At 39.8% G+C, this 27232-nt stretch overlaps 1 protein-coding gene across 3 annotated transcripts in view; it reads left to right on the plus strand.

Moving 5' to 3' along the window:
* GALNT14 (polypeptide N-acetylgalactosaminyltransferase 14) overlaps positions 1-27009 on the plus strand; it is a 319424-nt gene extending 292415 nt beyond the window's left edge. For all 3 annotated transcript variants that reach the window (XM_072991127.2, XM_020812187.3, XM_072991128.2), the window contains 6 exons: positions 45-171; positions 2936-3028; positions 9423-9506; positions 9860-10004; positions 25310-25429; positions 25850-27009. In XM_072991127.2, the coding sequence (XP_072847228.1) occupies positions 45-171; positions 2936-3028; positions 9423-9506; positions 9860-10004; positions 25310-25429; positions 25850-26008 (728 nt within the window). In that variant the 3' untranslated portion in view covers positions 26009-27009. The remainder of the gene's footprint in view (positions 1-44; positions 172-2935; positions 3029-9422; positions 9507-9859; positions 10005-25309; positions 25430-25849) is intronic.
* The last annotated feature ends 223 nt before the right edge of the window (positions 27010-27232 follow it).

The following is a 27232-nucleotide window of genomic DNA, read 5'->3' on the forward strand; positions in this document are numbered from 1 at the left end:
CTTCTCCAGGACATCAAAAAACTAAAGATGAATCTTTCTTACAGAAATCTCATTCCGGGTATGGATGTGTGGTGGAAGCTTGGAAATCATCCCCTGCAGCCGGGTGGGCCACGTCTTCCGGAAGAAGCATCCCTACACCTTTCCAGAGGGAAATGCAAACACCTATATAAAGTAAGGCATTGTTCACATCCCCCCACCCCGCCCACAAACTGCTTGCAGGGATGGGAAATGTTCTTCCTCTGTACTACATTGCCCATATTATCATTCTGGGATCTGTACTCTGGAAAAGCTACTTTTCCCATCTCCAGCTGCCTGTAACCAGAATTAATCATGTGATAGATCACATACGCCATATCTACTATTTGAACATTTCTGAGGCATTCTGGAAGACTATATATTCCCAGTAGAGACTCAGATGACTCAGATATACTCACACCTACTGTCGTTCCCTGAAAATAACACAGGGCATTACATTACTTTTTGCTCCAAAATATGCATTAGAGCTTATTTTCAGGGGATGTTTTATTTTTTTCATGTAAAACAATCTATATTTATTCAACTACAGTCATGTCATCTTCTTCTCATTGCTGGACGATGGTGGAGAGTGGAGTTTCGCTTAACTAGGGCTTATTTTGGGGGTAGGGCTTATATTACAAGCATCCTGAAAAATCATACTAGGGCTTATTTTCAGGTTAGGTCTTATTTTCGGGTAAACAGTAGTTATGTGTGCCAAGAAAACCTGCCCATTCTTGTAATCTTTTCACCAAACTGTTCAGAGAGATCAACTTCTAATGAAGGAAATGCTGTTACCTTCTGAAAGTTGGCTTCTTCTCTGCGAACCTAGATAATTCATTTTTTTCTTCACCCAGCCATCTCATTTTATATGAATGTTGACTAGAGAGAAGGCCTGCCTGGTTGTGGCACCCGAGATGTCACCTGTTAATCCCTAGAAAAGCTTGCCTGGAACCAGCTTTGTGTTTCTGCAGTGCCAGACAAAGGCATTGTGGGATTGGTGAAAATGGTGTTTGTCTTGTACAACCTGACATCACACCTTTTTTTAATTGTGGTGTTATAACTCTTCTGTTTTGTAGTCTGTTGACTGATATTCAATAAACAGCAGCAAGGCCAAAACCAGAAGTTGCCTTTTTTTCCCCTCTCCAAATATTTTTTTGAGAAGAAATACAGTGGTGCCTCGACTTACGACCATAATCCTTTCCAGAAGATGGGCGTAACTCGAAATGGTTTGAAGTCAAAACACCATTTCCTATAGCAATACATTAAAGCCCCATTAATCCATTCTTGTCAGGGGGGAAATACCAAGGGGAAAAAAAAACTGCAAGCCCCATAGGAACAGGCTGGGGCCGAAAAACAAATACACCAAAACAAAACAAAACAAAAACCACACACACACACACACACACACACACACAGCCAGCCCCAGCGGAACGCCATGGGGCTGATAAAAAAAAAAACAACCCTTCTACACACACAGCCAGCCCAGCGGAACGCTATGGGGTTGGGGGGGGGGAACACACCAAAACACAAAAAAATCACAGCACAGAAACATAACCCCCCCAACCCACCCTGAAAAACAAAGTAAATGTACTTACTCAGGAGCAGAAAGCAGCTCCAAGCAGTCCTGAAGTTTTCTCCGATGCACTCACTCTAACCATTGGGGCAAAAGAGCTAAAAAGAAGCTCTTCCCCAACCAAAGGTTAGCCCTGAATTTCCCGCATTTTTTCCCTGCCTCTTTTGTTTGCAACTCGAAGCTCCGGCCTCAAGTCGAAGTAAAATTTTGCAGCCGGAGCTGCTCGCAACTTGAAATGGTCATAAGTCTGGATGTTCGTAAGTCAAGGCGCCACTGTACATGGCATCTGGAATATGAGTTTATATATATAAACCCATATGAATTTATATGGTCTAAAACCATCTGCCATTGACTCATGACCCAGTTTCTGAGTTATGGATCTATTTCTATGGCCATGTTTCTTGCAGTATTTGCAAAGGTGAACATCTTTTGAGTAATCAGAGGTTTGCAAGCAAGAAAATTAATCTCCAAAATCCCAAAGAAGATGATCTACTGGTAGCTCATAATCACTAACGACTCCAAACTAGAAAAGATTCTTTCCTTATCCCAAAAAGTGAAGATGAAGATGATCATTATCATTGTAATCATTTGTATACATTTGTCCCACACATGTCCTCTGCTGATTTCAGGATAACTGAGTCGTCCTACCTCAGCTTTACAGGCCTATGAGTCAAGTTGAAAGAGGGAGATTGGCCCAAGGTTACACTAAAACCACTATACCATGCTGGAATGTGTCCTTATTTACAGATTACATTTTTACATATATGCATGCACATGATTGGAAGAATCAGCCACTGGATCTAGTTGCTCACAGCGCTTCTGTGCAGTCTCTTTGCTGCTGCTTTGCACATTCCTGAGCTCTAAATCTGGATTAGGGACCAGTCAGAAACTATTTGCATAGCTCCCTATTTCCACATGAGAGGGGCTTTGGTTAATGTGGCTTCTGGTTTATTTCACTGTTTATTCAAAGGAAGAATGAACTGGCTACATGCAGATGCCTGGAACCAGGATTTGATCCTTAGTGTGCAACCATGTCTTGCATTTGCATGTAAACAAGATAAGATGAGAATCAGCCTTTAAAAGCCTGAACATCCGTGCAAATTTTCTTCCTTACTTTACCAGAATACGTTGTCTTCAGCTACTGATGAAAAATAATGTCTTCATCTGTTTAGTGGTTTCCCACCCCACCCCCCTTTCCATCACATGAATGGCTCAGAAGAGGGGAAGGGGAGGAAACTTCTCCACCCTACCCTGATCCCTGCTGGTTTTTATTTCAGGCAAAAATCAAAGCTCTTTCATGGATGCTTCTTGGGGTTTCTCACTCATGTTTTAAACGTCTCTCCTTAGAAACACCAAGCGCACGGCTGAAGTGTGGATGGATGAATACAAGCAATACTATTACGCTGCCCGGCCTGCAGCTCAAGGGAGACCATATGGAGAGTAAGTGTCCCCCTCTGGTGGTGAAGGAAAATGCAGAGAGAGACTCGGTTGTTTGATACAGTGGAACCTCATTACAGTTTTATAGGAGTCTGGTCCAGCTGTTGGGATGCTTGCATTGTGTTTCTGTGGGAACATTTAATTAGATGTTAATAGTAAACAGATGCTGCAAGTATATGGATATGAAGTCCTAGTTGCCTGCTATATTAAAAAACCTGGCTTATATAAAACAACAATTGGCTTATCTCATTTGAAAGACCAGTTTCTTCCTGGATGAAAACAAATGAGCTAATGTCCTCTTCTTATATGTTGTTGGAAATGTGGATTCTTCTTTTAATAACTGTCCTCTTAGTACAAGTAAACTCTCCTATCCTAACTAATGAGGTAGCCTCATTAGGAAACCCCAGGAGAAAGAAACAAAGGTTACAAGCTGAATCCTTACTGCCACACTTGCCACAGGGTGACAAAGAGTTATGCCATAACTTGTTGTAGCAAGTCCAGCCTCTTCTATTTCCTTCCTTCCCTCCCTCCCTCGGTCCTTCCTTTCTTTTCTTACATGCCTACTTCCTTTATAAAATGTGAGATAATTTGATAATAATAATATTGATTCCTCAGATGATGCAAAACTGCAAATTACCTGCCTGTTTGTCCAGAGCATGGAAAAATTATCGTTTGGACTATAATTCCTAGAATTTTTCCAGCCAGTTTTGACAACCTCTATTTTTGTCATTCTTACCACTCTCAGCTACCAGAGTACCAGAAATTAGTCATATGCTGTTGAGTATAGATGGTTTATACCGTCTATAATAATGCATTATAAAGTTTTATTGCCTCAGTCCATCTGCATTATGCACACATCACCATGATCAGCTATTGTCATCTGTTTGGAGGGAGAACGGATTGAAGAGAAATAGGTCTTGACTGTTTACTACATAAGATAATGAAGTAGATAATAAACAGAACCTAAAAATGAATGTTAAATAAAGCCAGGTTCATGATAATCAGATAAAAAACAAGCAAGCAAACAATCCAAGAAAGGCAGAGAAAGATCTAAAAAGAAAGTGTAGAATGCATAACTTGGAATTGGGTTGAATGAACAGAGTCACTGCTGTGCAACAAAATTCAGAATAGAGATGGCCTTGAACAGTTTCCTTAAGATCAAAAATGTAATGTGTAACAAAATGTAAAATTAGCATTGAGAGTCCACATTGTGTAGAAATGTGAAGAAGGCCTTCAACTCACTTGGTGCCCAGATATTAGGCCTATAGATGAAAAATGCCATAAAGATAGTTTCTGCCCTTCTGTATCCTGAGTCTGTGACAGTATCTGCATCCATTTGTGCACTGAAAGAAAAAGAAAAACAGTTATAGTGAAAGGTGCGGACACACAACAGCATCTACCTCAGGAATGTTGTAGACCTTAACACTGTAGCCAGAATCCCTGCAGGCAGCTACTGGTATTTGCGCCACTGCAAGAGGAGTGAGAAAAATGACACAGACAGCAACACACTAATTGTGTGAGCTCCTTAATCAAAGCCCATAGTGCAGTCATCCTTTCACAATCACTCATCCATTCATTCCTTATGATGTAATAACATTTCAGTGGAGTTTACTAAACTAATGTGAATAAAAGGAGAAATGAAAAGAATGTAAAAAGGTTGTCTAAGCAAAATTGCAAGACATTTGCCTTGCCCTGCAGCTCCAGAAAATAGCTTATCTACCGGTTGCAACAGAATATATAACATCTGGTGATCTTATGTGAGCCCTCCCTGGTGTCTTGGTTGTTGGCGTGTCCAAGGGAGCTCTTGAGCTTCATTGAGGGTTTCAACTTCCACTCACTTTCTCCCTTTGCACTTAGGAACTCAGTGTATCAGTCCTAATTTCCCCTTTCCTCAGTTCATGTTGTAGACCATATTTTAATTCTACAAATACCGAATGAAATGAGAAGGATCCGTTAGGATGTTGCTCCATCCCAGGGGTGAATATCCTACTGCTGATTTGATCCATTTTTGCACATTTCTCCAAATACAGTGTACAGGTCTACTATATGATGTTAAATACTGTATTCTCAATTCTGCTATAGAACACAGAATTATGGGCACAACAGTCACTGTCAAAAAGAAATCATAATTTGAGCTATGGGTTTATTGAAAATGCTAAGAATTTCTTAGAAGTACTAAAACAAATGAGTAAAGAAGGCCAAGAAATGATAAAACCTATGAAAAATCCAACAAGCTAGAATACTTCAAAAATATAATGAGCAATAAAAAGCACAGATTGTTTATAATTTAAAGTAAAATACATGGAAAAAGAAGCACTGGAAGATTGCGAATACAGCAGAATTGTCTTCGTTGCTGATGTCCAGGCCGTGATAAGAGATGGATAGGAAGGAGAAGGAGGAAGATGAGGCAATATTTTTCTTTTCAGCATTTTTAGTGTTTTTCTTTATGCAGCCCTGTTGCAGAACTGGGCTTGGAAGTACAATCAGTATATGTGTGGTTCCTTATCCAAGTTGGAATATATGCACATCTTCTGCAAGATGGAGTGGAAAATAACTGTGTCTACATGAAGAATTGTAGAGTTGGACTTATGGACTCAAACATCATTTAGTCTTCCTGGCACTGCAGGAATCCATAGCTAACATATCTTCAGGAGAAGTCAATCCAAGGAGAGTTCATGATCTTGAAATAGCCCATTCCACTACTGAACAGCTCCTATTCAGAAGTTCCCTCTAATGTTCAGTAAGAATCTCCTTTTTTGTAATTTTAATCCATTGGTTTTGGTCCTGTTATCTGAAATGAGAGGAACACGTTTGCTTCATCTTCTCTGTGACAAGCCTCCAGATATTTGAAGAGGGCTATCATATAAACTCTCATATAAATTCTCAAGTCTTCTGTTCTGTAAGCTAAATCTGCCCACCCCTTCAAATATTTCTCATTGAGTGTGGTTCCCAGACCATCTTGCCTGCCCTCCTCTAAAAAAGTTTCAGTTTATCAACATCCTTCTTAAACTGGAGTACTCAAAACTGAACACAGTGCTCTAGGGTTTTTTCTGCATCATATTGTTGACTCGTATTTCAATCTAAGCCCATTAGATTCTTCTTTGTACATAGTGCTGTCAAGCTACATATGTGCATCCAATTTTTCTTGTCTAATTGCAGAACTTTATATTTGTCCCTCTTGAAATTCATTTCATTTGTTGTAGTCCAGTTCTCCAGCCTATTAAAATCACATTCAATCCAGATTCTGTCTTCTGAGGTATTAGCTCCCTCTCCCAGTCTGATGTTTTTATACACATTTGATGAACATCCGCTCTACATCCTCCTTCGTGTCATTTATAAAGATGTTGGACAACTGTACATCCAAGACAGAATCCTTCAACACCAAGGAACCATTGGGGAGTGCTCTTTGCATACATCTCTACCAGCTACAAATTCACTTAACACTAGTATTATCTGGTCCTCATTTCCCAACTTGTCCACAAGAATATCATGTGCTGCCTTTATAAAAGCATTACTAAAATAAAAATACCCTCTATTCACATCATTCCTCCTAACATCCAAGCTTGTAATTCTAAAAGGAATGAGAGAGAGAGGCAAATTAGTCTGACATGATTGTTTCTGAGAAATCCATGCTTGCTTTTAGTAATCACATCATTTGTTCTTGAGTACTTATAGATTGACTGGTTAATGATTTGTCGTAAAACGTTTCCTGATATTGACGTCAAACTGACTTGTCCATAATTGCCTGAGTCTTCTTCCCCCCCCCCCTTTTGAAGATGGGGACAATATTTGCATGCCTCCAGCTTTGCAAGAATTCTCAAAAATAATATGCAAAGACTTATTGTGCTTGAAAATTCCTTTAGTACAGTATCTTGAAATGCAGATTATTTTGGCCTTGTATTCCTGTATCACCTATTTATCTGTTTGGGGCAGCAGCACTATTGATGCACAACTGATTCCGCTTTTGCCAGGTTCAGCACTGTTTTCTCTTTGGGGAGGCAGAGGAAAAGTGGATGTTGAACTGTTTTGCATTCTTTCTGACACTCTTTAGCATTTCTCCCTATCCTTCATGCAGTGGACCTAGTACTTCCTTGTTCTTCCTTTTCTTGCTTTGAATATAATCATAATTATACATTTTTATTATTTTCAGCTTCTCATGCAAGCCTGAGATCTGGTTTTTAATCTTTAACCAAGTACTGGCTACATATTTGCACATTTCTAAGGAAATTTGCCCCATAATCCATTTATTATACAACCCCCCTTTTAAATTTTATCTCATCCAAAAGCTCCTTATGCTGCCACCCTAGTAGTTCCTGGACATCATTCCCACTTTTCCATCTTGTTGAAATTATTTGCTGTTAAGCCTTCAATATTTCACCTCACATGAACTCTCTTCCACCATGAACGTCCTTCTGTGTGATTACTTTTAACCATGTGATCTCATCCAATATTTCCTTTACTGAAGTTAGTTTTCTTAAAAGCTATCTTCAGCTTTCCCTTTCTTTGATTTCTTTCCTCTCAAAATTCACACTACAAGTTCATGCTACATGTTGGTGAGGATCAGGCCCAAAATAGTTTATTTTGTTGCTTTTTCTGCTGTCTGAAAATGAAATGTTCAGCAAGGCAACTCAGAGCCTCACATTTGTTGGACCTTTTTGGCAGTGTTTGTCTTCTAACAAACATAAGCATACTTGATGTCACATATTACTACTATATTTCTCTTTTGGAATGTTGGTTATGTGGTCTAGAAAGGCACCATCCTTTCTAGTCTGGCTTGATGTTTATTACAGGTCCCATACTGATGTCATTAGTGTTTCCTTCTCCTATAATTTTTATCCAAAAGCTTCCAACCAACTTTCCAATCTTCTAGTCATGGATCTCTTCACAACTGCATATGTCCTTTAATATAATGCTACTTCTTTTGTCTTCCTGTTGATGTTGTTCCTTTCAAATAGGATATACTCCACAATTTCTATTTTTCAGTTGTGTGACTCATCCTGCCAGGTTTCAGTAATGCCTGTCCAGTGATATGTGCCCTGAGGCTTTAAAAGATCAAGTTCATCTTGTTTGTTCTCTGTGTTCTGTTCATTAGCATAAAAACCCTGGCCATTCCTTCCAGCTTTTTTGTCCACAGGTTTTTTCCCCTGTCTGTAGTTGGGTTCTCATATCACCACTCTGTTTCCTGTGCATCATTACTGCTGTTGTCCTCATTAATTGGTGCACCCTTGTCCACAGAAATACTGTCTCCTTCTCCTGCAAGGTTCAATCTAAAGCTTTCCTAATCAGGTTTGTGAAACTCCAAGCACAACACATTTTCCTCATCTTCTGCATGGAGCAGCCAACTCCTTGCCAGAGATCTTTCTTATGAATGCACAGATTATGGTCCAAGAAACCAGACCTTTCCTATCATATCAGGCAAAAACAAAATAAAAATAAAAAATAAAGAAGAGAAAAATGTTGTGGCACCTTAAAGACTAACTGCTATAGTCTAATGTGAATTTTCTTGTGGGTGCCACAATGTTTTATTTTATTTATTTATTTATTCCATTTATACCTCGCCTATCTGGTCATATTGAGAGGGCTTAGAAAAAAGGGTTTGTGGCATCCTTTCCATGTTTAATGGGAGCAGGAGTTGAATAGTATGCTTGGCATGAACTGAACAAGGGAGGAATGACATTGTTACTCTTCAACACAACTCTCACCTACCCCAAAATGTTGTTAGACGGAAACTTCCATTAACCTTGTCAACACAGTTAATGGCAAAAAGTGATGAGAGTATCTGAGGACTATGCATTCTTCACCATTGCGTAAATATACCATACAATTTAGGCAGCAAATATTAAGTGCAACTTTAATTGCAAAAAGGATCATAATTGATAGAAAGATAATCACATCACTGCAATTTATATATACAGGTTTTCCATTTTAAATAACACCTGTGGAGATGAATATCTGGATTATGGTGCCAGAAAGAAGATTTACTTTTTTTCTCTCTCCTAACCATAATCACCCCACCTGCTATTCAGCTTAGGAAAAAGATTTCCAGTGTTTGGCCTCCTGCGCCAAACACTTCAACAAAATTCTCACTGAGGCTAAATGACAAAGTGAAAGGGTTAATCCTCCTCCCCTATGGTCCCTATCTTGACCCATTGCCATTGTTCACCTACTAACTACAGGTTGTGTTACTAGTAATACCAAATTAACACCAGGCCTTATTGTATAGAGTTATAATGGAGGAGGTAGGTGAGAAAAAGAATCTGGAGGGATTGATGAGAGGATTCTTAATTACCAGTACATTTTTCCACTGTCTCAATTTCTAGTGGAATTGTCTCTTCCTGAGCCAGTCTTTTATCAAGTTGTAATAGGGCACACTAATTATATTTTTTCTTCTCCACAGTATCCAAAGCAGAGTTGAACTGAGGAAGTCATTGAAATGTCACTCCTTCAAATGGTACCTGGAAAATGTATATCCAGAACTTAGGTAATAGTCATTCATGTGGGAATTTAAATAGTTTATGCTATCAGCTATACATGTACAACTAAACTTTCCATTTTCCCTTCCCAGGAACAGTTTAAGGATGCAGCCTTATATACACAATCCTTTGAGTAAACTTTTTGACAATATTACTTGAGAGCATTCATAGGGTTCAAGTAGGTTAACCAATTAATTGTAAACAGTTCATTACCCATGCAGGTTTATGATTATATGATAATTTTAACCGAGTTTACCAACCCTCCTCCTATTTGACCTCTCCTATTCTTTTCATTATTTCTGTGGAAGCTGTATAAATCCTATAAAAACTGATAGCTGTAATCCTGAATCCTTTTTCACAGAATTCCCGAGGAATCACTTTACCAGACGGGGATGATACGACAAAGACAGAGGTGTCTGGAGACCCAGAAGTCTGAGGGACAAGATTCCCCAGTTGTGATCTTAAACCCTTGTATCACAAGCAAAGGAGCAGCAGCAGCAGCACAGGTAATTTCTGTAGAGATTAGAAGGCTGGCACAAACGAAGAAGTTATGAATAATTTCCTTATAATGTAGAAATATAAAATGTGGTGATCCTTACAATGATGGCATAGGATAAGCCCATTTTACAGATGGCAAGCAGTAAAAGTGATTCATGGGGTCACGAAGAGTCAGACATGACTTAAAAACTAAACAACAATAACAAAAGTGAGGCTGAGAAAGCAATTGGCCCCCTGTGAATAAGTAAAGTAGTCTGTTCCAGAGAATAGGGGCCACTACAGAGGAAGTCTTGATTCCTTGTCTTCGCCTTTCTCACCTCCCTTGGTGTAGCATCATTTGTTGTTGTTGTTAAGTCGTGTCCGACTCTTCGTGATCCTATGGACCACAGCATGCCAGGCCATCCTGTCTTCCATTGCCTCCCGGAGTTTGGCCAAATTCATGTTGGTAGCTTTGATGACACTGTCCAACCATCTCGTCCTCTGTTGTCCCCTTTTCCTCTTGCCTTCACACTTTCCCAACATCAGGGTCTTTTCCAGGGAGTCTTCTCTTCTCATGAGATGGCCAAAGTATTGGAGCCTCAGCTTCAGGATCTGTCCTTCCAGTGAGCACTCAGGGTTGATTTCCTTCAGAATGGATAGGTTTGTTCTCCTTGCAGTCCAGGGGACTCTCAAGAGTCTTCTCCAGCACCACAATTCAAAAGCATCAATTCTTTGGCGGTCAGCCTTCTTGATGGTCCTTCTTTATGGTTCTTTATGATGCTTTATGTAGCATCATAGCTGTTATGATTTGTTAACACTGATTCCCCCCTTTCTCTTTATGTTTTAGAATAGAAACTTAGGAAAGGAGAACAAAATAAATCTTTTTAACATCATGTCTAAAAACGCCCTTTAAAAGTAACATTTGGAAGTACATAGAAAACATTTTTGTTACATCAATGAAGTAATTTCATTGCTGTTTGTTATTTTACCTTTGAAATGCAACTTGGTAATACCCTTGTTATCCCAAAATTTACCAGTTACATGTAACTGTGTTACTAACAAACTTTGGTTTAGATTATGGGAACACGTGGGTGTGCTCTTGAACAGTCTTGTAAAACTATAGCCAGTGTGGAAAGCAGCAGGCAGAGTTATAACCAGACTGAGTTCTACGGATCATGGAACAGAAAATAAATAAGTCAACTTGGTATGTTTAAAACATTGCAAAGAAGCTGAAGACAGTACCCTAGAATTAGTGAATTAGTTCCCTGTGCAGTACAGCTGCTAATAACTCTGTTTTCTGGAAACTTTCGGGGGGGGGGGGGAGCCATTTTTTCTTGAGTAAAATAGCAAGGGGGAGGAAGTATACTGTGCTTCACATTCCTGGATATAAAGTAAAATTTGTTCCTACCCTGAGCTAGCATCACCTGCACAATGAAAGACATCACACCTTTAAATCACAGGCATGTGGAGATAATAGTGTGACGCTGTGTATTTCCTAAAGTTGAAGTAAAGGAAATTTCAGTGTTGTCACTTTAAAATGATAATTTTAGCTTATAGAAGGGGGAGCGCACCTTTTTCCTTTTCCTTTTGTTGCTGTTAAAGTGGGACCTAATTGTTAATCTAGTTCAGAGAATACTCTCTGATTGACATAGCACAGTTTTCCCTTTAGTGATTGGGGGGTGAGGGGAGGAAATGAGGTCAGCCTCATTAAGCTCCTTCTGCTTTAATAGGCAATTTAATATTGAATGAATGCAGAGTACAAACTTAACTACATCCCTGCAATTCAGTTCAATTTTTTTTCCTGAGACAGAGAAAAGCATAAATAGGTCTGAAAGATGAGAGGAAATTATAATTCTAATTTCCTTCCTCTCTTGATTCTTGAAGAAGAATTTGTGGGCGCGATGGTAAAACTGTAGTCACAAAACAGATGGATGGTGGTCTCAGTTTGGCTTAGTTCAGGGTATACATTCCGAGCACACAATACAAAATAATTCAGAAAAGGTACTGTTTGAACTTCAGTCGCAGATGTCCAGCTTGAACATCTATACTGAGAACAAGGATGCAGATCCTCAGTTGTCCTTACACGTGAAGATGAGGAAGCACAGTGGAAAGCTGCAGAATTTTTTCGTTGTTTCGACTTATATGCCACCCCATAATGCTAAAGTACTCTCTGGGTGGCTTACAACACAATGATTCAGGGAACACTATGCCTCCCCACAAACTCTCATTTTACCAGCCTTGGAAGGACAAAGGCAAAGTCAAACCTTGGGCCAACTACCTGAATCCATTAGGATTAAACTCAGGTCGTAAGCAGAAGCTTGACTGCAGTACTGCGGTTTAACCGCTGCACCATCTGGCTCTTTTATATAAGATGGAAAATGACAAGGGCTGTTGGTTTCTTGCGTGACCTTTTAAGGATTACAAGCATCAGAAGGATTGTTTGTGTCTTCTGTAACAGGCCAAACTAATAGTTCCCTACCTTGGGTAACCAAGGTGTTTTGGACTGCATCTCCCAGAAACCCTGGCCAGCACAGCTGCTGATGAAGGCCTATGGAAGTTTTAGTTAAGAACAGCTGGATTATCCAAGGTTGGGAACCACTGGCCTAAATGTTCTATAATTATGGTTTACTTTTCATAGAGAAAGGATATTTGTCTTGTATAGAGACAAACTGCACAAATTATGGAGACCTTGGAAAATGAATAATGTCCCTTGATTCAATCTGAATATGACTCGGATGAATCCTGTTTGACTTGGAAGTTCCTCACTGAGGAACCATATTGAGTTAATAGATGAGAATGAAGAATTTAGCAAATATCCCAAAATTGGTGACATCACACCTTTCCTGATTTTTGAGAAATCTCTGTGTCCTCTCTCACTCTTTTACTGGCAGTTTCAACAGCACAGATTTTAGATTTATAAATACAGAAATATAGTGAAAATATTCAAAATTTAAAAATAATCCCAAATAATTTGTTTGCGAAAAAAACAAATAATAAAAATGTAGTTAATGTACTTTATCCTATTAATTATGACATATCAAAATAATTTTCCTCAAATGTGAAGAAAATTAATCTGCAAAATTGATCAGAAAAGTTTATATACTGCTTAATAATATAAATAATGCTTCCTGATGTATGTTCCATCACAAAGTTCCTCAAAAACATGAAGCTTTTAGTTCTCAGGAACTCTCCATGACAAAAATAAACAAAAATAATATATTATAGTTAATCTTAAATGTATTGTACCCTGTGGTGAATTTTGGCTTTTAAGACTGAGCCAGATGGCTCAAAACAAGAAGCAAGCTTCCAGATTCTTCAGAACACTTTGTCATTACTTTCCCTTTTAAAAAAGCATAAACAGGCAAGATGTTGTTAAAGGATTTCCCTGTGTCCACAGACATCTTCCCAGTGAATCAAAAAAGAGCACAAGCCACAGCCAGCATTGCCTAGGTATTAGGAAGTGACTGTAATGGGCGTACGGATGGAACCATGAATAGTGGGAATGCTAGCAGGAACTTCCAGTAGCACTTGAGGAGCACAGTTCATACTGGAGATTGGGCAAATACCCTAGGCAGCAGTAGCAAGCAGACTGGAGCAGCTGAAGGCCAATGGTGGGTGGAAACTGTGTCAACTGCACGGAGCACAGGAGGAGTGAGTGAGCACAGTCTTGGAGGAGCAGTTGGAAGAATGAAAGAGGCATATGGAGGGAGCAGAGTGACTCAAGGGACATTATTGATTTTCCAAGGTCTCCATAATTGGTGCAGACTGTCTCTATACAAGACAAATGTCCTTTCTCTATGAAAAGTAAATCACAATTATAGAACATTTAGGCCAGTGGTTCCCAACCTTGGATAATCCAGGTGTTCTTAACTAAAACTCCCAGAGGCAGATGGAGGGGGCAGCAAACTGAAGCATGGCATACCTAGTACTGTGAGCAGAGTGTGCCATTCTCTCTTACTTAAAGGGAACTTCAGGGAAGCCTACCAAAGTTAGGCTAACCCTACAGATCCAGGTTCCTGGCATGAGTGATATGGACTGACAATGCCTCCTGCCTGAGATAACTCTTGCTTTTTGGACACACTAATTGGTGGGCAAGACAGCAGTCACACTGCTGCCTTGGCCATACCTCCCTAAACAGACCCCTCCTCAGCCCAGTAAGACAAAGGATCAGTCTCTTTTGGCTTGCAGGCCATCAGTATGTATGCCACAAACACATGTACTTAACCCTCAGTTGGAAGTTACAGGCCCTGAATCCCCAGCAAGGAAAGCTTCCCCAGATTCTGTGCATCCCTTCTGTGTTACCTGAAGTCTTTACTCCCTTAGGTCCAGAGCCAATCAATTTCATTAGAAATTCTCACATATTGATATCGGGTAGGGGGCTTCCCATACCATACATACATAATTTTATTAACCTTTACCATATTGTCTCATACTCATCTTCCCCTCTCCTAATAAATACTGTAATTGCCTCGTAACAGCTATAGAGACTGGATCCATAAACATAGTGCTTGACTCCCAAGACTGAGAGTGCTTGTCTCTGAGATGCTGTCTCAAGTCAGAGACTTGGCATTATCCACGCTTGTTTATGTCTCATTTACTGAATGAATTGATTGATTTAACACTTCACCAGAGAAATGCATCTGAGAGTAAATAACTGATTGTAATTTTGCCCCGGTTTTGTCTAATGAAGATGTCACCATCTTGGCTTTCTGTTAGAACATGGCATCAGTTGATATTAAACTTTGCAGTAACCTTCTTGAAATAGATTTCTGACTCTGGGATTCATTTAATAAACCCATTAATCATTAGCAGTTCCAAGAAACCTAACAAGCTTTAGAAAACAAGTCAGAAGCCTTTTAAGCATGGATACACTTGAGCACATCATCAGGAGCAGTGGTGGTAGCACTAAAATGGCTCTCTGTTCAAACAGAAGCTGTTACTCTGTTGTAAGAAAAAAAAGAACCAGACAGCAGGGGCTGCTATTATTATTATTATTATTATTATTATTATTATTATTATTATTATTATTATTATTATTATTATTATTATTATTATTATTATTATTATTATTATTATTATTATTATTATTATTATTATTATTATTATTATTATTATTGTTATTGTTGTTGTTGTTGTTGTTGTTGTTGTTGTTGTTGTTGTTGTTGTTGTTGTTATACCTTTTCCTTTTGCTGGGCTTTACCATCTGCCTCTCAGTGTCTTGTCAGTGAGTGAATCACAAGCATTCTACTTGATGTATCATTTTTGTCCTGATGATGTAAAAAAAATTGGCCAGATGCTTATCTGTTGGCATTCTCTCCCTGGGATTATCACACTTTGTCACTGTGCCATGTCTCCTCCGAAACAAGAAGATGATTGTTTCTACTTCCTTCATTGTTGGTAGCCAAGGTGAACCATGAGACTTACTGGCCACAGCCAGGTTATCAGTTTCAAAGGCTATTCAGAGTCCTATGTAAGCTTCCCATGTGCACACAAATAGGTTATTGTCATGCTTTCTTGACAGTGCATCTGTTGCTTTACTGACTTGAAAAGATGGCACTCTGCTAGAACAAGGCAGGAATGCTTAGTCAACATATACGGCTAAGATAGTCAAGTTCAGAACTGGTACTGTTAGGCTTACAAACTAATTAAAGTTAAATGTTAGATAGTGGGAAGACAACTTATTGCTGTCAGCGTTAAAGCAGAAAAGTTTAAACACTAGTTTAATAGAATCTCTATAGAGGATAGATGTCACTTGTACACACACACTCTAAATGAAAATATGTCTCTACCTTACTTCAGAAACAAGTTTTATAATAAGTAGTCTGATCTTGCAAGAATAAATTAATTAGACTACAACGCCAAGAAACCTTAGTTAACACTGTTAACAATCTGGACTGATTTTCTGGGCTTTGGGTAGTTATAGTATAACACTATCAGGAGTAGAGATGGGCACGAATTGAAAAATGAATTGCAAAATTCATCAAAAATTGCTAATTCATCCATTCATATTTATATGAATCAGTGCCCCCCAATGAATATGAATTAATTAATTTTTGCTATTTTTGATTCAGCAATTAGTTGGGCTATAAAACACATCTGCAGGCACCTAGAGACACCAGAATTGCAGAGAAACATCCCCTTACTTCCCTCTGCAATCCCTCCGAGTTTGGTGAAGATTGGGTTTCAGATGTCTAAGCTAAACACCCAAAAAGAATCCCCCAGGAAAATTCTCCCCAGGCACCTAAAGACACCAAAATCACAGAGAAGCTTCCCATGAGTCTCCTGTAAAATGTCTGCCAGTTTAGTGAAGACTGGGCTTTCCCAAGTCAGGTGCTAAAGGGCCCTTTTCTGGGGGAATCCACTTTTTGTGGGTGCATAACTTGGATGTCTGAAACCCAATCTTCACTAAACCTGGTGAAATTGTAGAGGAGAGTCAAGGGAAGCTCACTGCTGGCTGCAAATGAAAGAGACTAAAAGTCAGTGGAGATTGTTGTGTTTTTCATTCTGTTTTTCCTTTTGTGAAGCACTGCATTGGATCTGAATGGGTTGCGGTAGGAAGGAGGTTCTTCCTCAGTAGCTGGGATCAGATAGGCCAGCACATTTCTAAGGCACTTTTCAATGTGACAAGTATTCTCAGGCAAAGTTTCTAATAGTAGCTATGCTAAAGAAGTAAGTACAAAGCCAAATGCCCACTCTGTGCGTATTTCTTTATCATATCTAGCCAATGGTTCCCAAATTAGGGGTCCTAGTATTTTAGACTAAAACTCCTAGAAGCCCTGAAAAATGCCATAGATCCATGTCTATGTTAGCTATTGGGTGTTATAGTCCAAGTTGTGTATGGGACTGAATTTGAGATGGCCAGTGTAAACTGGAATTTTAAAAAGAACTACAGATTTTTTTCCTTTGAAGTGGAATAATTGTGATGTGACATGGTCCTTTCTACAAAGGGGAATGCAGTTAATGTTTTTAATGGTAAAACTCCCTTGAATATTACTGTTAAAACCATCATTTCTAAACATTAGCTGTTGAGATCTTTTTATCTGCTTTTGGTTCAAAAAGTAATGAATTTCGTGTCAGTGTATTGGTGTTATTTCCAAGTTCTGTCCAGAAGCAGAATGTCAGAAGGTTATTTTTATTGGACCACAGTACCCAGAATATCTCATAGTGTGACCATGTTATCTGGAGAGTCCAAAAAAGGACAAAGTATAGCTGCCACTTTGAAAAGCTCTGCGTTGTGGTGTGATGGATCTAATTGCATAATGGTCATACAGTATGCCAAATTCAAGGAGTTATTAATGTCTTAACTTAGAAGGGTGCTACACCAATAAGCTAGCAGTGATTGCTGCTAAGATGAAAGAGTCAGACACATTCACTAAACTAGTGTATTGCTGGAAGACAGTAACGGTAGCAACACCTTGTGTGCTCCTCTCTGCTTTCCACATAGCCCACACTTACACAGTCATATACAGTATGGGGACGAACTACCCACAGAACACCCCTTCCACTGATAAAGAGGTTCTTTCTTTCTGCTATTCTGTTTTACTTTTTCAGTGAATTTAGCAGATAGACCATAAAGCCAGAACCACAGTAAAAATGAAGCCCGTTTTATATTTATTGAAACAACAGGCAAAGTGGTGAAAATTCTAGAAAATGAAAATCTTTGCTTGTCTTGTCCTCACATCACATACAAGAATGAAGAATTGCCATCCCCTCCCCCTTAAGGGTATGTGAGCTCTCTCCCTCATTGTCCACTAAATGGTTTTACATAAACTACATAACCTGTACAACTTCTTTAATTTGTGGGAAATTGCAATCACTACTGCTTTGTTTTATGGGCTTTCTAAACATTTGAAGCATTGAATCAGGTCTTTTCATCTTTTAAAACTAACAGTTGGGCCTTTTGTGGTCCTTGTGGGTAGAGGGGTTTTGCAAGTTAAAGAGGAAAGATGTTAGCTTTGCCTGTGCTGCTCTGGAGACATTTTTATGTACATAGAGAAAATGATGTTCTCATTCTTGTGCTGGAGACAAGGAGCCTCATGCCTTGAAAATTCCTTGTCTTGCACCCTCATTCTGTTGAGTCAGCCTAAATCAATGAGATTTCCATCCCTGGTAAAGCTTCTGTCTTTATTCATATCGTAGCATTGCACCATTTAAAATTACAGACATATTTAATACTAATCTTAAAACTGCAGAGTTGGAAAGGACCCTATGGTCAATGAGGCTCAGTGGGGATTGAACTCCCAACCCTTGCTCCCACAGCCAGAGACCTAAACCACTGAGCTATCAAAATTTGATGGTTATAGAATATAAATAAAATGCAAACAAATTAAAATACTAAAATATTTGTACTATTTTTGAGCAAATGTGGGCTACTTCAGTGATGTTATGGAAAATAACTATATAACTAGAAAAGTTCCAAATGTTCAGACCTACCCATGGAAACATAGAAGAATGTCTGTCTTCATGGGTGAGAATGGAAAGATCCCACCTGCTGGATGGAATTACAAGCATCTTTGCGCACTTTTCCTCATTTTTGGCACTCTTTCATGAAGAAGGCATTCAATGATAATTTTTTGCATAAAAACCTTATATTCTGCAGAGAAAAAAAAACTGATTTTGTCTCAAAAATAGAGCAGGGCAAAACAAAAGGGCTTAAAGGCCTATTGTGAAATTCTCTTCACGTGATAATGTGCTTTTTTTCAATTAGCTGACTATCAATTCGGAGTGTGTTAATACAATTGGTTGTACACATAGAAGACTGTGGAGCATGCCGGGAGATGGACACCGAAAGGCCTCCTTTTGCTTGTATGGTTGCCATTTTTCAAATTTGAGGGGTGGGGGGTGGGAAATCTCCATTCCAATCCACGAGCCAAAAGTTTTGCCATTGCCATTTCACCAGTGGATAGATGTAACAGAATCTCAGACCAAAACTTCGCCTAGCAGATCTTCATTCCAGCTAATTTAATGATTCTAAATTCCTAACTGTAAGCAGGGAAAAAAGTGTGTCTACCACTCCAGCAAGGAATGAGAATTTTTAAATGGCTTCAGCAAAAAAAAATAGTTACAAATAAAAACTTTTTGGAAGTATTTAAAAAAGATTATGCAGTAAAAGTTCAAAAAGTGAACTTCAAAATCCAGAAAAATAATGCTCAGAATTAATCTATAATAATAACGCTCAAAATAAATCTATAAAAAGCTGAGCAAAACCAAGAAAATAAAAAAAGATTTAGTGGTAGAGCTAAAGAGAAGGATTTAAAAGAGACATTATTTCTCCTGTAAGGAGGTAACACTACTCCAAGTTTTAGGAAATAACATTGCAGTTAAGATAGAGAAAAAGCAGATTTAGCTTGAAACATTCAAAGAATGCCATTGTTTCCATTTTGAAGAAATACAGAAGGATTATGCCTAAATTTATTATAACAGATAAAGAAGTGACAAGAGTCAGGCACTCTAGCAATTATTCTTTTGTAAAGCTAGGTTGTAGGAAACTCACTTGTTTCTGATAATACTGCAGCACTTCTGTATATCTTGATTAGAGATGAGGACAAACCACTGGTGCAGATATTCGTGCTGGTTCAGCCAGATGGCCAAACAGGTGTTCTGCAGTGCAGTGTCCCATCCTCTCTGATAGGCACACACCTGGAAGCCGCATCCCAGCTTCTCTGTTCCACCTTCTCTGGGTGCTGCCTCTGAGTGGGCCCCCACTGGAGGGTGCCACTCGGTGGTCTCCCAGACCGTCATGAACCACCAGACCCATCTCTAATCCTGATTGAGTGTTCTGTCACTTCATTCAAAACTGACTGTACCAGATTAATTACTGAACACGGAACGATAGCAATTTCTTTTTTATTCCCCCTTTTTTGAAATTTGGCCTGTTGTCCAAACTTTGTTATCAGAGCTAAGGACTCAGAAATCCCTGTACCCAAATTCTTCCCTAATATGAAGCAACATCAGTTACTATAATAATGGCATCTCACTTTTCACTGAAGCAATTGTCATTAATAGGTTGTTGTTTCCAAGCTCTAAAACATCTGTTTCAGAACCTTGAATATCTGGTGGGCTTGCAAAAGGTTTACAAAAGTCTTATAAAATAAACTATTAAAAGGTGTTTTTGTGTGTGAGAGAACTGCCATAAAATAATCATGGAAGCAGTAACATATACAGTATCTGTGTAGAGAAGGATATTATGCTCACATAGTATTTACAGTTTTAACTAAGGTAGGAATCACATGTTTCCTTTTTGTTATGTTTTTGATTGGTGAGAATCATAACTTGGGGGGGCAGTTCTCTAGAAAGAGATTTGAGTGTGCACACATCTTGTTTTTCTTAAAAAAAAAACAGTGGCTCTCAGCTGGGGCTTCAAAATGCCTACCGGACCCCAGTGTTGCCCACCTATCTTCTTAACTCATCCTGTGCCAGTGCATTAGCCACTTCCCCACGGCTCTTCCTAGAAATAACGATATACTGTCCAATTGATTGACCTGTATTGACCTCTCAATGTTTCCTACATATGAAGTAACCAGAAATGGTTTACCACCCTCTCCCTGTAGGACTTTGCAGCTTGCCCAAGGCCATGCAGGTAGCAAAACATGTTACCCCATCTCTCTCTTTCTTTCTCTCTCTGTCTCTCTCTCTCTCACACACACACACACATACACAAAAACACACACAGAGGTGGCCTCTCTCTCTTGGTAGGTATAGTTCAGATTCAGACTCCTGCAGCCATACATTCCAGATCACAGAGCTGTGTTTTATAAAATGAATGTATCCAGTCAGGTGGGGCTTGTCAGCCATGGAAGGCAGCCCATCTAGGAGAAGGGAAACTCCGATTTCAAACCTCCACTGCCTTGTGGCTATATCCACTCATGGAAAAGGCTTCAGGAGTTAACCTCCGGAGCTGGAGTCCCGAAGGCAGCATGTGTCGTTCTGCCAACTCCTGCGACATTGCTGGAACCAGTTGTATTGGCTCTTGCCTTTCCATTGGACCATTTCAGCAATGTGGAGAGGGGGGATCTGCTGCTTGGGTAACAGCCTATCCTCCATATTACCTTACCCGGGCTTCATGCTCTGGAGAGCACACTCCTCGATTCAGAGCATGTTACCATAGTCTCTCGAGACTGAAGGATGCCTATGCTAATCCAGTCAGCAAAGAATTATTGTCGTGATCACATCTTCCATGGGATTTGATTTCTTACTCTATGACTAATTGTCACACACCCCCAGCCCCTCTGTATGTTCTCCTTAACAAACAGATTGGCCTTCGGGCATGACAGTTTCTCTCGTCTCCACTTCCGCTGCCACCAGAGGGAATCCTTCCTCAATTACCAATTAGGACCACAGAATCAGTCGTGTCAAATATAACGTTGTTTATTAACAGATTAACATATTTAAGACTCAAGGAAATCATATACGGCATTGTATTTGATATTCATTAAACTTCATTTAACTTGGAAATATGCTGGTTACTTTGTATTTAGTGTCAATCACTTTAAAGCAATTTATTTATTTAGTATAGTTTTCGTTGCATTTGGTTCTCTTATACGTTTCTTTCCAAGGGTTTCTTTCCAAAGCAATTCTTCCAACTACCTAACTCTTTCCTAACTCCTAGCTAACTGTTCTACATCATCACTAACTGAAACCCCTGGCTAACCGAAACTCTAACTGATTACAACTGTCCTCCATCCTCTTCTTATATTCCTTGGTTCCGCCCTCCTGCACAACCATTGGCTATTGAATCAGTGTTCCATTGTGATGGACAGGTGTAGCTTCTGGCCTGTCCGTCACAATAATTACAGTCGTGCCCCGCTTTACGATTGCCCCGCATTACAACAAAACCGCATTACGATGACATTTTTGCGATCGCTTTTGCAATCGCAAAACGATGGTCTGAATAGGGGTTTTTCGCTTTGCGATGATCAGTTCCCTGCTTCGGGAACCAATTCTTCACAAAATGATGATTTTCGGACAGCTGATCGGCGGTTTCAGAATGGCCGCCGGGTAAATAAAATGTCCTCCCGCTGTTTTCTGGGATGGATTCCTCGCTGCACAGGCACCAAAAATGGCCACCCTATGGAGGATCTTCACTGAACGGTGAGTTTCCAGCCCATTGAAACACATTGAAGGGGTTTCAATGCGTTTCAATTGGCTTTTTAATTTTGCATTGCGATGTTTTCATTCTACAGCGATTTCACTGGAATGAATTAACGTCGTAATGCGAGGCACCACTGTATATTAATTGCATGCAATCAGGTCAATTCTAACTTAGGATGACCCTTTCCAGAGTTTTCTAGGTAGAGAATACAAAGAATTGGTTTACTATCCATTTCTTCCGGGGATGCTCTGGAACTGTTCACCTTGCTCAAGTCCACAGAGGCTGGCTCTTCTCCCAGGAGGCACAGTGGGGAATGAAAGTATCAACCTCTGGGACCTAAACCACTGAGCTCTGTAGCCAGCTCCATTACTTCCTTCTTAATCCATTATGGTCTGGTGGGAGGTTCTTCCTGTAAAGGTGCAATGAACTATGGCCACCACTCTGCTCCAAACATGGGTTGCTCACACTCCCACAAGATATGTGGCACATATAGAAAACCCTGTCATATACGCAATGGAAAGAATCTAGGAGCAAAGCCACTGACACAGTTACACCTTGTCAGAAGACAAGTGAGATTCTTCTGGAAATGGTTGAAAGGCTGGGTGTAGGTAAAAGGCCACAGAGGAAATAAAAGAGGTGGGGGAGGGTTCATTATGCTTCAGATGGTGACTCACTTTAAATGTTAACTGTTTTCCATAGAAAACCCAGCTACATCAATGCTGTTGGAGGCCAGGGACTATTTTTCAAGGCTTTAACATCATTCAAGGTGACACCTGTCATGGCTCTTCAGCATCATAATGAATTTGAGAAATAAATTTAAAGTCTCATCTTTGGCTGGCGTTTGGATGGCAACAATGCACCCCTCCCCTTCCCTGCCATTTAGTCAGACAGAAACCAGATGGCAGCTGCAGATAAAAATATGGAAATCTATAGAACATGGGTGTCATTTGCTAAAGGAAGGGAAAGGAAGCAGCCTTCTTCCACCATGCCCTTGTTTCACCCTTGCTCTGTTCCTTCCACTATCATCTTGACAGGTACATGTTAGAAACCCACATATTGCTTCTATTTATTCAGGATCCAGAAGCTTTAAGACTAATCCCTTTCACATTTTATGCGGCTGATTTACACAAACCAGTATGGGGGCTTTAGAATTTGTGCCTTTGCAGGATGCTTGCATGAATGGATTGTGTACGCATGGAAGCCATTGTTTAAATGCTTGACTTTGCATTATTTTACCGTGCTGCTGTGGCACAGCAAATGAGCAAAGATCTAGGCAGGTGGTGCGCTATTCAGGCGACAGCTTTGCAGAACGACACGCACATTTAATCCACACTGGAATGAAACTTTAGTCCGGACTGTGTACATGTCCCAAAGTGGTTGTCTGAATGAGGGCTTTATCTTCAACTATTTATTTGCTTACAAACTTCATCAAATGTTCATGTCCCATAATCTATAAGAAATATCTAAACAGTGAATACCACATATCCTATATAAAACAGTGAAACCATTTAGAGAAAAAAAATACTGGTCTACAGTTCTTTATCTCCTGCTATTATTACTCAGCCAATTTCAACCTTTTTCCAGCTTTGGCCATAAATACAATATGGAAGAAATATAGACCGAATCAGGATTGTACAAGTTGCATAACAAACCTGTAAGGTGGTATGTGAAGAATTGTTTCCATATGGCCCAATTTAAGAATGGCTAGCCTAGATATTAATCCTATGTATCCTCAAAGATACTTAGGGCTTTTCCTCTTCATTTTAATCCCATTGTAGCTCTTGTGAGGTTAGCTAGACTGAGAGAAAATTACTAGCCTGAGGTTACTCAGTGAGTTTTGTGGCTGAGTGGGGATTTTATGCCCAGTTCTATTTGAATATTGTAATCCAGAGGTTGGGAATTGCCTAGCTCATAGTTTGCATGTGGTACCAAGGTTGTTTTTACAGGCTGCAGACACCTCTCTTTCCTAAACATTGTTGGGCAGGAGAGGAAGGGACAGAGGGAAAATCATTACTCCTGGAAAGTCAAGCTTTGCAGGCAGGGGTCAATGTATGTAAACACAGACACTCAGCAGGCTTCTAAAAATAGTTCATGGAGCATGCTAAGTTTTCTGCTGGTTCTGATGCAGCTTTCTTTGTCCATTGGAGATACCAGACAGGCGCACTAGATGTCCAGTTGGAGATAAAAGAGAAGATAAGAAATGGATATTAATATGCTTCCTTGCTGGCAAAGCATCAAGCAGTGTTTCCCAACCTTTTTCAAGTCACAACCCCTTTTACATAATAGCCAAGTAACCTGCAGCTCCCTGCCACATTTGCATAAAAAGGCATTTTTAATGGAGAAAATTTATTTATTTATTGTATTTATACCCCGCCTATCTGGTCAAATGAAAACACATTCAAATAGATTTTTCATAATATAATTCTATCTTAATATATTAATATTGATGTAATAATATATAATTGAGGGAGCTGTAAATCTGCCTCTATCAGATAAAATTTGCGAAAGAAAAATAAATGTCAATACACATTGAGTTTAATTTACTTTTTTGGGTGTGGAAACGATCTTCTCTTCATGTGTCTTCCCCACAAAAAAGTCCCCTCAGTGAAGAGCCTCTGCCCTCAAGCCCAAATAAACACCTTCCTCACACGCCTCACCCCTGGTTTTCTTCCCTCACCTTTTAGCCCCTCTTGCCTCTCTCTGCCCAGGTCCCTTCTTTCTTCACTGCACTGCTATCACCATCACCAGAGATTGAGGTGGAGCAAAAGGCACCACTGACGTGGGGCAAGAACTTTTCAATCCTGCCTTGCCACATGCTTGCCTCATTCAGGCCTCTTTGAGCCGAACTAATGCTCCAGTCCAAAGGGCTGACATCAGTCCTCCAAAGGTGGATGGAGAGGAGCAGAAAGAAATGAGTAAGTGTGGCTCTTTTGGAGGGGACAGGAGTAATGCACATGCATAAGGGGAAACCCACCCAAAGAGGTTTGGAAATAACTAAGAATTCTAGGCTGCCTGCAATTCTGTTCAGTAGAACATAGAAGGGATCTGCTCGGAAGGATATCCCCTGCTTTGATTCTGCTTCCTTTAATCTAAGCAGATGTTCTCATTGTAGATGGTCAGAAATAAACACTGGGTAGGAGAGAAGGTCAGAGAGAAAAAAGGAATTAATGCAGTTGACTGAAATGAAAAGAATATATTGAGACACTGTGATGATTTGGCTTCATGTACACTCTTTTGTTTTAGGAATGGACATATACCTACAACCAGCAGGTCCGCTACCAGAAGCTGTGCTTGTCCATCCAGACTTTATTTCCAGGATCCCAGGTGGTGCTCCTACCTTGCAGAGAAGGGGATGGGAAACAGGTGAGACTATACTTCCTCACAAAGATGCATTAACATTTACCAATATTCTTGAAGGATATGTATTTGAATTCAACCAATTTACATGGTTCAGTCAACTTATATACATGCTGTTGCTTTTACTGTAATCAAGAACACCAAAACAAGACAGATAGAGTGCTGACTGTAACACTGTTTCATACACCTCAGACTATCTTTTCCTCATACGGTACCTTCTATATTTGTAGAACTAAAACTCCCAGGACTCCAGATTGTATGGCCAATGGCCTTATAGCTGTGATGGAACTTGTACTTCAACAAATATGGAAGTCACCAGTGTTGTGATACTGCTGTAGGCTTTTGAAGTGTTGAGGTTATTGTAGTTTGGTGGGACCGAGCATGTTGAATTTAATCTTTTTGCATTTCTCTTTTCTCTTTCCAAAGCGATGGAATAAAGTTGGTTCCCATATTGAGCACATGGCTACCCGTTACTGCTTAGACACAGAAATGGTGGGGGACACCAATGAGAACATGAGAGAAGTCGTCATTAACCCTTGCGAAAGCACAGCAATGAGTCAGCGATGGGAGATGGTGATGTCGTGACCACATCTGTCAACACACAAGCAAATTCAGCCAGGAGGACCTTTATTAGGAAACACCAAGGCTGCTGTGTGATCTTGGGGATAGGGTGGGGCTTGCCTTAGAGTGTGGCAGAAGCCAAAGAATAAGGACATACAGCTGTGCCTAGGTTGAAGAAAGCACATGAGTGCTGGCTCTGTGAATATAGCAGATATCATGCTAAGTGGGGCCATGCATCCATAGAGCTAAGAGTTTAATTGGCAGTTATCTTCCAAGAACCCTCATCTTTTAGGTGAAGGAGAAGACAGGCTTGTCATTTTTTGAGAAGAGAGTCTGCTGAAATTTACATGCAGTAGGTGTTGTCCCATTGCCAATATGGGAAGAGTGTCAGAAAATAATAAGTGGGAAAGCAGCTTTTAGCAGGGGAAGGATGGGGAAGGGAGAAAGTGTGTATTAATGGGAGCACAGAAATGTTCATGTTGAGAATCAGTGGAGAAAACCAACTGATCTTGATCTTGCACTTTTGATTAATGTAACTGAGCACATCTCTGGAAAAGTTCTGGAGGCAGCTATATTGCACATAAGAATTTGTATCGGATTCAGGTACTTGCTGTGTACTGATTACTGTATGTGGAGAATGAAAAAATGAGTGTGTGTGTGTATGTGAGAGAGAAAATGTATTGTTGTCTGGGAGCTGCGCTCAAAATCTAATAGTACACATGTAGAGGAGAGGGAAATGTTTATGCCACTCTTATCTGCTGTGCAAAGCTCTGTTCAGAATTAGAGAAAGCCTTGAAGGCATCCTTCAAAGTGAGGAGCCCCTGCCTAAAATGTTTGGTGTTTTCCTTAACTGGTAATCAGTGGAAGGAGGCAGGGTGTATTCTTACTCTGCAAAGGACCATGGACACATGTAACTGTTCCTTCAACCCCACAATATCCCAGAGCTGACGTTTAGAGAACCGAGGGATAATACTGTTATTTACATGCGGCAGGAACTGGGAAGACAGAATACTCGTGTTGCCCCAAGCCCTCCCCAAGTACCCTGTAACATCTTAATATGTTGGTTGTCCACAAGTGGTAATTCTCTTTTGGTGGCTTCAAAGCTTTGGAAGATACCACAACTTTCCAATGGATAGTTCGGGTTGTACTGGTTTGTTGTTCAGTTCCCTATCCTTGAACTACTCATTGAACCTGTGCACTTGAAATGGTTGTGAGTTTTTTTCAGAGATGTTAAGAGGGCAAGACAGA

The sequence above is a fragment of the Pogona vitticeps genome, chromosome 1 (genome assembly GCF_051106095.1).
Source record: "Pogona vitticeps strain Pit_001003342236 chromosome 1, PviZW2.1, whole genome shotgun sequence".
NCBI lineage: Eukaryota > Metazoa > Chordata > Lepidosauria > Squamata > Agamidae > Pogona > Pogona vitticeps.